Source organism: Haliotis asinina, chromosome 4 (genome assembly GCF_037392515.1).
Source record: "Haliotis asinina isolate JCU_RB_2024 chromosome 4, JCU_Hal_asi_v2, whole genome shotgun sequence".
NCBI lineage: Eukaryota > Metazoa > Mollusca > Gastropoda > Lepetellida > Haliotidae > Haliotis > Haliotis asinina.
The window spans coordinates 58,606,618-58,621,183 of record NC_090283.1 but is presented as its reverse complement, the minus strand read 5'-3'; the positions used below and the strand labels follow the sequence as shown (position 1 = coordinate 58,621,183).

The 14,566-nt window shown below is 39.8% G+C and overlaps 1 protein-coding gene across 15 annotated transcripts in view; it reads right to left on the bottom strand.

Moving 5' to 3' along the window:
- Positions 1 to 14,566, bottom strand: part of LOC137281723 (zinc finger and SCAN domain-containing protein 26-like) — an 88,690-nt gene that overhangs the window by 35,420 nt on the left and 38,704 nt on the right. The window contains exon 3 of one of the 15 annotated variants that reach the window (XM_067813258.1): positions 624 to 5,576. The exons of 10 other annotated variants lie outside the window; for them this stretch is intronic. In XM_067813258.1, coding sequence (XP_067669359.1) covers positions 5,248 to 5,576 — 329 coding nt within the window. In that variant the 3' untranslated portion in view covers positions 624 to 5,247. Of the gene's footprint in view, positions 1 to 623; positions 5,577 to 8,330; positions 11,115 to 11,366; positions 12,001 to 13,457; positions 13,781 to 14,566 lie in introns of those variants that run through there. 4 more of the 15 variants (XM_067813266.1, XM_067813240.1, XM_067813264.1 and 1 more) reach the window with 4 other exon arrangements.

Sequence of the window (14,566 nt, the reverse complement as noted above, 5' to 3'; positions counted from 1 at the left end):
ATGGGCACAATGTGTGAAGCCCATTTGTTCTGTTCCCATTGTGATATTGTTAAAAGTAGTGAGCAAAAAAACCTGCCTCACTCACTCATATTTTCATAGTCAAGAGGATACAGTTCCTGTCCAAAGTTACATGGGAACAATGTATGAAGCTGATTTTTGCTGTCCTCCGACTGTAATATTGCTGGTATAGTGCTGGAATAGTGCTAACATTAGTGTATAACGCTTACTCACTCACTCCTGCCAAGGGCATAGGTGACTGGTTTGATTCTAGGTTGCATCATACGAAATGAAAGATGGTACTTGTTGATACCGTGCCTTGTGTCTGGCATTCAGGCATGAAGATTACTGGTTGGCTGATATTCATTTTACTGTGTCCAATGTTGACATTGTCACATGGGGCCAAATAACATGAGGGGGAGAAAATCTTTGATATTTCATGAAACTAGCAAAATGTGTGGTATGTCTGTGGTTTGATCCCCAGGTGTGTTGTATCAAAAGATTTAAATCTTAGAGAAAGAAAGTAACACACACACACACAAGTACAATCCTAAAGGTGATGTCCAACTCCATCTTATAACAAAGCAAACTACAAATTATTTGATGATCTACCACAAAGACAAAGGTAAAAAGATACATCTTTATTTCAATAAATCTACTATGAACTAAAACGCATATTTCCTGCAATGTCACATGTTAAAAAAGGCTATCTGCAGTGTCATGACAACATGACATGACTCGCATGACTTGCTACCTTTGCCTCATTCAAACATGAAAAGATATATGTGTACTTGGAAAATGAGTTGGCTGTGAAGACATCATGAATTGATCCATCCTGAATCAAGACATCATGACCTCATTTGTTTACGTAAGGAACATATTATTTTTATACTGCTTTTATGGGTCAAGGTAAGATCTCAGCTAAGTTTTCAGATCAGCTTGTCGATGCAAATACATGCACATAGAATGTTAATGTTACGTTGTTGAAGAAAACTATTAAGTCAGCTGATCACATTGTCAACATATTTTGTCCACGTCTGCTGTCGACATACTTGTTGCAGTCTGACAGTCTGCCATTCATTTTGTTACAATATTCTGGTCGGGCAACCGGCAAACTGAGAGGAATAAATCAATTAGGAAACCTACTCAATTCTACAATGATTTGGCAAGACTGAATTGTCTCTGGATTTGTTTTATAGATAACTATATTTCCGTGAACAGAACTATTGATGTGAACTACTTACTGTCAAATACAGCTATGTCCTTTTGAAACTCAAGATGCTGTTTGTTTTGCTTTGTTTCCATTTCGAATATAGGAACTTCTGTGAACATTAGTAGAGAAATGATATTCCTACTTCTTAGGGTATTGACCTTTCCTTTTTTCAATGTCTTTGAGCAAATAGAGCCCTTGTGACTTTTTTCCAGCAAACTGCTTATTGCTCACATGACAGATTAACTCTTGAAATGTGAAAGATTCAAATTGTCCTTAACATATTCTGAGTAGAATACTATATTTCCAGTCTAAGTAAACTTATCCTCAATACTTTTCGTTGCACTCCACCACTGAGTATAACAAAATCTTATGGGAGATCGTGTCAGGTAACCTTTGTGATTGACCAATCAGAACACAGCTTACCAAATTGCGAAAGTGCTCATTCGCACATTCCTATTGAACTTTTTATCTCGAAAAGGTTCGTACCCGAACGTTTCCAAATGCTATTTAGCATACGCTCACTTCTGCAACCATGACAATGCTGGGAAAACAGTTGCTGAAAATAGTGTTTTTGGCAATATTCAAGGATGTTATGTTGCGGAAATATTAGCTAATGGTAACTATGTCAACAGAAACTCCAAAGAGTATATACTGCAGGTCAAATAACTGTGTTATATGCGGATTTTTGTTTGTGGAGAGATCTGTATCAGTGACCTGAATATTTTGAAAGTCCCTCTGATCCCTAAATAGTAGCCTGTTGTCTGATTGGTTAAATCTATTTAGGCGTCTCACGTTTGATTGGACGGTCATTAGTCGCTCAAAGGTTACCTGACACGACCTTCTACTAGGTTTTGTTAGACGCAGTGGTGGAGTGTAACGAAATACACTGAGACTAAGTTTACTTAGACTGACTATATTTCAAATTTTGCATACATCTGTCAATGCAGACCTGAAACTGGGCGTAATCCTGAAGCGCTTCTGTTTTTGTGTATTAAAACATATTACCAGAACCAGAGATTTTATTCCTACATTTGTAAAATTACGTGTCAACTATCAGTGAACCAAGAAACAAAGAAAAGAAAATACATACAGTTTTCTTTTTTAACAAAAATGAAAGCCATGTTTTGAACAACTGCATCACTTAGAATAAGCATCTGATCATACCTAAACAGTCTTGGATACTGATCACAATTATCATGAGATTACACGCTTCAGTGGTTTTCATCAGCTTGGAGACAATTACATATGTGCACATCATTACTATGTTTATCCCTCACTGTTGGCATCAGGCAATGAGTGCACTGGCAGAAAGATCTAGTCATTGGATAACCAAATGTCTTGAGTAATACGCCAAGGTGTCTGCTTGGCGATCTGCTGTTAAGATGGATGTCCAAGTACAGAAGCGGCAGAAAAGACAATGACAATAACCATCTCTGACTGCCCCGGTCAGTCTCCTGCGCACAATCACTCCTGGTCATAAAGGCATAAAAAATATCCCGAAAAGCAGCACTTCCAGGCAGAAAATAATGAAAGTTCAGAAGTTAGAAGTTCAGAGTTCCATGTTTGACCGACTGGGTGAAGGCCAGCCTCTGACGAGTCTGATTGAGCCTGATACATAAAACAAGTCTGCTCATGTCTGCACAGTTAACTGCTAGACATTTGCACTTGTCACCTTCAGAGAGTATGCCAGCTGCTGTTCCTTCAAAGAGTTCTCTGTTTGTCACAGACCTTCTTTGTCGCAAACACCACTAACCTGAAAGCCTGCTGCAATTACTCCCAAGTTCAAAGTGTTCCATGTTTTACCCTATGGGTGATGGGTAAGCCTGGTTAGCAACATCTGGTTGTCTGCTTAGACCACTGGTAGACCATGCTACCGAATGATGAAATCTACAACCATTTCCATCAGAACATTCCAGGTTTGTCCTCATGAGTAAGTGATAACCTACTTGTCTGCCAGGCTTTTAAGTACAACAGGTCACAATTTGTCTGCTTGACAATACTCCTAATATCCAGGCCTAGATTTTCGACGCTTTCTTAGCACTAAGACAGTTATTCATGCCATACACTGACATGTGACTATCTTAGCGCCAAGAGACCTTAAAAAATCTAGGCTTCATGTTCAACCTCATGTGTGAAGGTCACCCAACTTTCAAACATCTACAGTTGAGCGTGGTAAGCGCTACTTTTCACAATCACATCTGCCTTGAGTACTTCTGGACCATCATCCTTTGCCAGTTAAATCTATTCATAGCAGTCATGCTGCTTTACAAAAATGTTCCATGTTTGACCTCATGGACGATGACTAACTTGTATTGAACTATATCCGATCTTGGTAAGTGCTACAAAACCGCTTATGTCTGCTCAGAGCACTGCTAGACCTGTACACCTTGCCACAAAGGCAGACATACGTCTTGTTCTCATGTACAGCTTCTTTGTGGACCTTTCTACTGTCATGGCTTTTGAAAACCTTTTCACAAATATCACACTGAAATAAGCTGTTTGAGTCCCTCTGACCACCACTACTGCTAAGCCACGAGGCACCTGGTGACGCAAAAACACCAGAACTGGTTCTATTGCTATTTCCGAAACCAAATCGGGGAGAAACATGCCGGACCTTCTCCTTGATGCCGGCAATGTCAATATCTGCAAGGAATAAAAGAAAACTGTTGAAACTTTCTTCAAGATGTGAACACTTAAAGATGAATATTTTCAGCAACACAACCACTGACGAATTCTTCATTCCTGACAAATGTACATGCTGGAACAATAGTTCTATCAGTCAGCAGTATCAGTGACGATCCCATGGGAAGATTTACCATAAGTTCTTCTGAAAATGACGCAAAAAGGCTGGCTGTGTCTCATAGTCTCATAAAGTTTTGGTCACAAGACTGATTGAAATGAAAGGTGCACTACACAGTTTCTTATCCACTTTTGCGCAAGTTGTTTTGTGTTGCATGTGAGGCATAAGGGTTCGACTTCAGTCATCAAGTTTTACGATCTTAGTGCACCAAATCCTTACTGACACTATATGGTGCAAGGTCGGATGCACCCACATGCTCAGAGTACTACCACAGCATTGTGATTGTATTAAGTCTGAGTTAATGTGAGTTATAGTGTTAACATTGCTTTGAACAGGTGATCCTTGGAGTCGTTAATTGTTGAACACAACAATTTGCAACAGTTACTCCCCATTTTGACTCCATATTTGGGTTACATTTTCCCTGAAAAATCAGTGTGGTACAAAATGAATTCCAAATGACATGATTCCTTGTAGAGAACTGACAAAGGCCAAGTGACAGGTGAAGTTCCAAGGTAGGAGGTACCTCCTGTTTTTTTCACAGAATTGCGTCAGATAAGAATACAACCCCTGCTATAACCATCCATACTGATAACACAAAGAAAGAGCTTGAATGTTTTACCAACGTTGGGAAAACAACCTTGGTCATCAGCTTGACAAGCAAACACATTACCAACTATGCTATCTGTCTGCATTTGTGAATGGTAACTTTATCCAATGGCAGTTAGTGTTTTTAAATTTTTGGTTTGGGCATCAAAGATATGAATCATCTTAAGTACAGTATATTCATGTTAATTCCCAAATTTGAGAGTTGGTAATTTTATCAGTAAGTTTCTAGTTAACACCAAGATGAAACATTATGAATTCAGTGTATTACTACAAACAGTTTTTCCAGATGATAATGTGTTGGCAGCAGACAGCGTATGGCTAGAAAATGACCCTCTCTTCACAAATGACATTGAAAACTCAGTCCTTGTGGCTATTCTTTTTGGAGAATGGCATGTTATTCATATGAATTAAGGAAGAACTCATACATTGGAGTTATTTGGCAATTTGTATCAAATAGGAACAAACGGAAATTGTAGGATGCAATGATGAGGTCCGATGGTTTTTGACTTGATGCCAATGGGACATGCTCGTCCTGCTTCTATGTTGACTGTTGTGTTCAGCTAGGAGTGAGTGAGTGAGTGAAGTCATTTAACTCGATGCCAACTGATGTTTGTCCTGCTTAGATGAGTGCCTACTTCTGTTCAGCTAAGACCTTCTCACAGAACTTCCTGTGTCTGCTTAGGGCACTACGGTACTTGTACACCTTCCCACAGACACAGGTAAACGTTATGTTGCTGTGTACAGCCTCGAAATGAATTCTCCTCGTGTCAGGGTTAGAGAAGGTTTTGTCGCATATATTACAAGCCAACAGTCTACGTGAAAACAGATCTTCCGTATCGGCAGACGCCAAGTGTTCAGAAGCAATTTGAGATACAGCTCGCCCAAAACTGTATATATTTGGATGAGTTTTGGTGACATGCTGTCCAAAACCTTTGCCTGTGTAGCCAGCATAGCCAAAACCTGAAAGTAACAAAAACAAGTTCTAGTGTCTGGAGATTCCATCTTTCATGAAACATAGGATTTTCAATTATTCTCATCTCACGTGAGCATGTAGGACTGCTGTGTTTGGGGTAAAGCATTGTACTGATTATAATGCTCATCACTCTTACTGCGCTGAGTACTGAGAATAACATTTTGTTAATTTGAAAGCTAATCAGAGCTGAAAATTAACGAAAGATATTCTATTAATTTTGATGCCAATTATTCTTATTGTGCTGTGTATTGGGCAAAAACAGTGTCTTGCAATATGCTGCAATAGAGGTATTGGTATGGCAATATACTAGAAGTGAAAGCACATACCACTATACATGCAGATCCTACATCTATAGATTCTAAAAGATAATTTATTATGTTTAGGGTTAGCTTACTTGTATTCCTGGAGCACTTTGTCATAACTTATGATCCAAGCGGCAAATATAACTTAAGACAACGGCTTACCATATATTACTAAGGATAAGCTGTTTTTGTGAGGTATTAACTTGATCCTTAAAATTAATTTCAAGATAGTATGATCCTTAGACAAAGTTTAAGGGATCAACTTGTCTATCTTTTTGTTGTGATCAGTCATCATAAATAAAGTGTCAACAAATCCAAAAGTGAATAAGGCAAGTTCATCTATTGCACTATGTTCTAATGAAACATACACTTTGCCAGTCTGTTGGTCAAGGGCACAACTGTCTGTGTTGAACTAATATGGCTTTTAGTGAAAGATTCTTGAAATTGTTCCCTGTTTACCATCATCTTTTAAGTTGTTGGAGTTTCACCAAAGCAGCAAAGTTCTAAAACCGAATCATTTTGAACTTTCCTGCACATGGAACAGACATGCCATGAACTGACTTGCTTCAGTAACTTTTCAACATAGTGTTCATGAGTGAGGGAAGATCCATTTAACACTACCCACAGAGAAACCATGGGCATTTTAGTTATTCTCAATGTTGACTGGTCAGCTGAAGCCATATGAGGTCAAATTACTACAATGCTGATTGGTCAGCTGAACTGTTGTCCCCTCAAAAAGGCATCTGCTGCTCATGACATCGAACCGACCTTTGAAGATCCGAGTAGATTAGGTCTTCAGCAACCTGCCATAAAAGGCAACAATGCCTTGCAACATACGGGACTGGGTGGTCAGACTCGCTGAGTTGGATGACATGTCATCAGTTCGCAATTGTGCAGATCAATGCTCATGCTGTTGATCACAGGATTGTCGGGTCCACAACTGATTATTTACAGACCAACGCCATAAAGTTGGAATATTGCTATGTGCAACATGAAACTAAACTCACTCACTTATGACACTGAACTGATGACATAAGCCATCTGAACTAAAGGCTGTCTTCTAGAAATTTTTCTGTAAGACTGATCTTCCTTACACTTTCCTTCTTCTCTCTTGCAACGTGAATGAGAATATAGAACGCTCTTCATGAAACTTGGAATTACACATAACCTGTATCTCGTTATGCCGAACATTCACGCCTTACACCAGTATCACATACAACGAATAAACCTCTATCGCTCAAGGATAAGTTGTTGCCCTCTAAAATCACATGGCAAGAAAATGAATTCCCAAAATAAAAATTCACTTCCCAATCTTGCTCAACCTTCTGACAGAAGCATGAAGTTCACTTTCCTCCTTGAACAATGTCAGTTATCACTGCATTACTTTCTGAGACTTCTGCAGGACAAACCCCAGCTTGTCGATGCTTCTTGAGAGACCTCATGTAGCGATACGTTTTCCCACAAGCACACACATGCACGATATTCTCATGGACAGCCTGTCTATGAACCCTCCTTGCAGTGCTATCATTGAACTCGCGGCCACAGATGTCACAAATGGACTTCTTCTTAGTCAAGGTGGCTGGGGACGACTCGTCCTGAACTGACATAAGTAGGCTAGTTGATACATTGGGTGGACACTGGGACGCGTTTGTCGCCAGCTTGGGCCACAACCACCTAGCATCATTGTGGAGAAGCGGACCTGAATCTGAAAGCAACAAATGAAACATCGCTAGATACGAGGAGACTGACTTGGATTATGACAGGCTACATTGTCACCTCTGCTTCTTTGGCTAACGTTAGTGACGCTTATTGTGTGTGAGTTTGGATGTCGGCCACGTTTAGCAACAAAGCTAAGTGAGAGATACTGGCAAGACATGATCAAACCCTTGAGGGAATCAGGCAAGGCCCTTCACATCGAAAGCGAGTTTGTGTGGATGTGTGAGTGACTGGGCGTGAGTGAGTGAGTGAGTGAGTGAGTGAGGTTACATCTCCTGCAAGATTCAAGGAACACCATCACAGATACACCAAACTGGTGTGAAAAGACTGCATCCTTGTGCGAATCAGACCAGACGCTTGTTCCTGAATCGCCAAGCTTGCCCACTGTCCTCTAAAAACATCTGCTTGGAAACTATATGACGTAAACACCACATGTAGCTATGGAGGAATCAATGTGTTAAACAAGTGTAATTTCACGGTAATTTGTGGCAACAGCCATAGATCTGACATCACGTATGATCACAGAGAACTGAGTGGTCACCAGTGAGGCCCGGCTAAATTGATGTTGGCATACCCAGAAATACATGGACTGCACCATGCAGTCAACACTCGCATGCACAAAACAACATTCACACACTCACATCTATAAAACACACACCGCACAGTCATCATCTTCTTTCCTTTCTTCAATCCCTAGATGCAAACACAACGTCAAACTCATAGTATCATTCACTTCAATTTTATTATGACAATTATTTTACAAACATGATGAAAACTGTATATTCCACCACTGGTAACAGACACACTCTGTACACTGTATAAGAATTCTTCAATCATCTTGATATACAAACACTGAGAGTTCAGGTCCCTGACCTCTAAACAAGAATGTGACCAATAATAGTGACCCAACAATACGTCAAATCAATGCTGATTCAAGCTATGAAAGTAAACTCACTTGAGTAGCTTGAGAAACAATATCTACAGAAATGATTTAAAAACACTGAACATAAAAAGATGAAATTGCTTTTTTGTTCATTAGTATGTCAGCAGTCATATGGTCTGTTCCAGTTTTCTACAAATTCAGGAACTGAATTTCACTTTCTAAGTGATAGAGTATAATTTGGTTGGTTTGTTTTTGAATGTCACATTCAACGATGTTACAGATATATAGTGGCTGTCAGTAAATAACTGAGTCTGCACCACACAATCTAGTGATCAACAGAGTATTGATTTTACGCAATGAGACAAGATGATGCCTGTCAATCAGTGAGCCTGATTGCAGGTTATCATGTTATTCACCCATTATGAAAAAATGGAGTTTGAACATGCACACTGACACCCTGTCATTCGATTGACTCACACGCAGTAGAAAAAATGTACATCTTGTAAAAGTATTAAAAAATCGTAGTATCTGCTGAAGAAAACAACACAAAAGGTAGAAATGACTGTTTGAAATATGGAACAAAGGCCATTCTCTGCTTTAAAAACTGTTTAACTATTTTCATATTATTTCAAAACACAGATATTCAACAGAGTGAGTGAGTTTAGTTTAACGCCACACTCAGCAATTTTTCACCTATATGGCGGCAGTCTGTAAATAATCGAGTCTGGACCAGACAATCCAGTGACCAACAACATGAGCATCGATCTGCGCAATTGGGAACCGATGACATGTGTCGACCAAGTAAGCGAACCTGACCACCCGATCCCGTTAGCTGCCTCTTACGACAAGCGCAGTCGCCTTTTATGGCAAGCATGGGTTGCTGAAGGCCTATTCTACCCCGGGACCTTCACGGGTCGATATTCAACAGAAATAATATAATGCAGTATTTTTCCTGTTGACCATGGCCTCAAGCCCAAGGGTGACTATAATGTAGAGATACTTGGTAGTTGCCCTTCAATCAGTGGAAAGTTGTCACGACTTGGCTTGGATGTGCAGCACACACTTTACTGTTTCTCACATGTTTTTGTAAGCTTGAGCGATACTTGTATATCTTCCCACAGACACATGTAAAGATCATAAGATCATGTACAGCCTCAATGTGATATTTCCTGGCAGTGCTTGTAACAAACACTCGCTCACAACTTGGGCATGGATATGTCCCCTGACCCCCTTGATTCCCCTGATCTGATTGTCGCCACTGGTCCCACTCATTCCCTTGACCCCCTTGATTCCCCTGATCTGATTGTCGCCACTGGTCCCACTCATTCCCCTGACCCTCTACTGAACACAGATCCCCTGAATCATCCTGACCCCTCTCTGACAATTGAACACCTAAGGGACCTTGTCCACGATAAGCTTGCCCTCTGAGCAATGTTACAGCTTGTCGGGAAGCACCTCCATAACCCACTGAACCTGAAACAACAAAAAACACCCGTTCACTTCCTGTATATTTATTTGCTGCTGTAAGATATTCAGACAAAGCCCTCAGGGAACTTGGGGATCTGGGATAGGATAGGATCAGATGGGGGAAGTATTTTTAACCCAATATATTCTCTGATTTGTACAGAAACATTCTAGTTCTGAACATGACCCGAAACACCACGACCTTGTGTATCCAAGACAAACTAACTTCAACAAAAAGAGTAAAGGCAGATACAACTGCAAAACAAATCTCAACAGTTTATAATTTCTTATCTTGACATTGATAACATCAAGAAATCTGAACTGTATACCCATACTAAAAATACCAGTCTAGACAGTATCTGTGGAAGAAAAGTTCACCATGGTTTCAAAGAAGAATAGATTCAGAGTAGGCACTCTGCATACCATGATATACAAGCATAACGTGAACAGTAAGTACCCAATAGGAACTGACTTAAAGACTCTTTCAGCAAGGTCAAACATTGCATGCACAAAGCTCTTTTCAGTTCCTAATTCTGGTGTCATAAAATTGAATGGGAACAGCTTGCAAAACCAATATTTGAAAGCCTAGCTATGTTTAAGGAAGTGCAGGGCAATGAAGTATCTTCAAACATTCTGGTTAAACCAAGTTCATCTATCATCAAACCTAGAACAGAATCAAGTTGGGCTGGTTGTTACAATGTTTGGTTTGTGGCATGTCCAGTGGATTCAAATTTGGAATGCACACCGTGGTGCTTAATACATCTAGGACAGTCCTGACAATATCTGAAGCAGTGCACTGAACAAATGCCAGCCACTAATGTCAGGGACTCTCCCTCCAAGCCTCCAAGAAATCTTCTACGTGTCATAACCAACACACATGGAACACTTCTTCTTGTGCCTGGACAAGGCATTACAGTAGTTGTAAGTCACCCCACAGACACAGGAGAAAGTAGCCTGATCATGGATAGCCTTGACATGGTTCCATCTGGCCCCCCGACTAGAGAACACCTTGTCACACTTAGGACATGGGAACAGTCCCGAGTGGGAGGGAAAGCGAGATTGCGTCATAGTAATGTTGGCCTGCTCTGAGAATGGTCGGCCATGAATATGTCCAAGGGCTTCATTCAGCCCTGTGGGGAAGGTGTTCTCCAGGACAAAACCTGCAATAAACAAAAAGCAGGTTCAGATGGCATGCTTTGTATACTTTTGGTGTTTCAGGTAACATATATACAGGTTGAAGATGTGTGTACATGGAAGCGTTCAAGAGTTTGCGTCGCAGGACATCTTGTACAGAAACAATGAACTGAAAGGTCCACAAAATCCAACAGCAGGTTAAAGAAACACTAAACTTAATCGAAAACGTCAAAGAAATGAGTTTAAATGAATCCATCCAAATAATGCCCTTCATGCAAATAAATCAAACTGTACGAATAACCCGACTTTCAAACATTTGTCTCAAAATGATGCAATGTGACCAGGTGTAACCAACAGAAACCAACTAAAACTACTGGTTATTAATACAGATTCTTCTAAAATGCAAATTGTTTCACATGATCTATGAGAGTGCCTGCCTTGAAAAGTCAAATTTGCATCCATGAATATTCATGGGCAATCACAACTCAAGTATTCTGAAGACTGACCTCTAGTACTACAAAGTCATCAAGGTCTTGTGTTGTGTCCATACAGTCAACACATAAATTCCAGAATAGTCAGGAACTACAAGTCACCCTCTGCTGTATCAGGAAGGTATTTTAACGCACCAAGAACAAGATTTCTTATGTCTGGACAGTGAAGTCCCAAAATTGTACTTCTTCCCACAGACACAAGCATACACTTGTCTGTCATGGACAGCGCCAACATGGTTCCATCTTGCTCCATGACTGGCAAACACTTTGTCACAGACAGGACAGTGATAGTTCCCATTGACTGGCTCAGGGTAAACTCTGTACGGATTCCGACCTGAGCCAGCTTGTGGTTGTTTGGAGGTCCAACCCAAGGTATGGAAATTTTGAATGACACCACCATGAACATCCTGAACATGTTCATCTGAAAGAAAGAAAAACAGATTCTGAAGAAACTGACTTGAGTAACCGTTAATGAATAAATATGGATTTATCACATACCAGATAATATTTATCAAATACTTATTTTAGGATAATTTCTTGTTATGAGTAGTTAGTGAGATTTAACATCACTTTTTTGCTAGACTTTAGTTAAGGACACCAAGAATCTACTTTATTCATCAAGCCTATTATTAGGATTAGTCCCTCAAAGTTACAAGCAATTGCTTTAACCACTTCATCAAGGTACCTAACCAAACAGGACATATGACTGGGTTTGAACACAAGTAATTGTAGAACAGATATGCTACCTAAATGTCAAATTGGCAAGTACTAGAAAAAGAAGAATTATATGAAGAGAGACAGAGACTGATCTTCAGAAAGTGAGTGAGTATGGTCTTACACTGCTTTTAGCAATATTCCTAGTGACAACAGGAATGAGCTGTGCACAATGTGCAAATGTGGGGAATCGAACCTGGATTTTCGGCATGGGCATGCGGAGATCTTCTGAGAGATGAACAGTATGTACGGGTTCGAGTAGACAAAATCAGGAGCCAGTTAGAATGAAACAATCTGCCCAAGAAGCCAAATTGGCCACAGAAGAGCACAATGGAACATTGCCTGCTTCACATAGAGAACAGACACAAACGAACTTCAAATGAGTATCACTACATCTCATCAGTAAGCTGTGCAATGTACATTGGACATTTTCGTCTGTGTCTCTGCAGGCTTTGGCTGTATGGATATTTCTTGCCACAGACACAAGCGTAAACTAGTTTCTGGTGAATAGCAGCAATGTGGCTCCATCGGGCACCATAACCTAAAAAGACTTTGTCACAATGAGGACAAGGAAACACTCCGCTTGGTAGGTTAGGACTTTCTTGTAATGGAGAACAAAAATTGTGTTGTTCCGTCCAGGACTGACTAGCCTGGTCTGAATCCTCATGCTGTCTTGACCCAACATTGTGAACATATCTGTTTAAGCATAGGTTACCTGAAAGCAACAAAAATGTCTTTAATGACTATTTCTAGTTCTTCAAGAAGCTAAATATTCATCTTTACTGTTGATTCAAGCATATTTTTGAAAGGAACAACATCCAAAATGAAGTCATCATGAAGGAGTAGTCATGCATGAGAAAATGTCTGCATTTGTTGGTCAGAAACAGTTCTGAATACAGCGTGGCTTTTGGCCAATAATCAAACAAAAGTGTGCGTGGGTGAGTCGAGTTTTACATCACTTCTAACAATATCCCAGCAATATCCGTGACGGGGACAGTGGGCTGGGTCTTCAACAAAACAACTAGGCTAACCAAATGCCACAAAAATATAACGTGTTCATAACTGAGGCTGATAATGGGAGAACAAAATCCAGTTGACGACGAATCCTTTGTTCCACCTGAAGGTAACAGGTACGGTCACAAATGAGCATCACCATCATAATATATTCCACACCAACATCTATGCCGACTGATCCACCAAACACACAGCACAGGATCGTTTATGCCTCAGCAAATTCTGACTGTAAGGATAAGATTTGCCACAAATACAAGAGAAAGTCTGTTTGGCATGGATAGCTGTTATGTGATTTGACCTTGACCCAGCACTTGCAAACATTTTATTGCAATCTGGGCAAGGAAACCTTGATCCTATTGGTTCAGGAAGTACACAACGACGGAACTTGAGACTTCCTTGTTGTGGCCAATGAGAATATTCAGTCTTTCCTGATTCCTCCTGGTGTTCAAGAAATCGTCGAGAACAATGGACACCTGAAAAAGTAACAAAACGGTTTTCTAGTCGTCAGTCCACATTATCAACATGTGCATGCTGAAACGGAACTCTGAACATTGCTAGATTGCGGTTTTGATGAGATGTAGTTCAGCACAACTAGGTTATATAAGCAAAGTCTGCAGCCACTATAAAGAGCATAATTTAGTTCTGCAAACCAGTGATTGTGACATCACAATTTGATGATTGTTTGGTCATCAATGAAAATGTCAAACCTGGTTCTTTTAGGTGAGTTTTTGACAATTAATTTGCTTTGTCTCGTCCATCCATGTAATGCCTGTGAATGGGTGTCATCTGAAACAGCAGTTTCTACAGTGTATGGTGTTTTAGGCCAATAACAACATGCAAGCCATAAATAGAATTGTAGCGAAATGCTTATTACATGTTGTAGATCACACATGGCTTTGATATAATTCAAAATATACACTTTAATGTCATCAGAACGGGTACCTGTATGTTACAGAAGATGTTACATTCCTTGTTTCTTTTGACAAAACTTGTACTGTTTTATCAAAAACTGTCAAACATAGGAAATGACCAATAAAAGAATTTAAAAAAAAAAACTCATCAGAACGGGTACCTGTATGTTACAGAAGATGTTACATTCCTTGTTTCTTTTGACAAAACTTGTACTGTTTTGTCAAAAACTATCAAACATAGGAAATGACCAATAAAAGAATTTAAAAAAAAACCTCATCAGAACGGGTACCTGTATGTTACAGAAGATGTTACATTCCTTGTTTCTTTTGACAAAACTTGTACTGTTT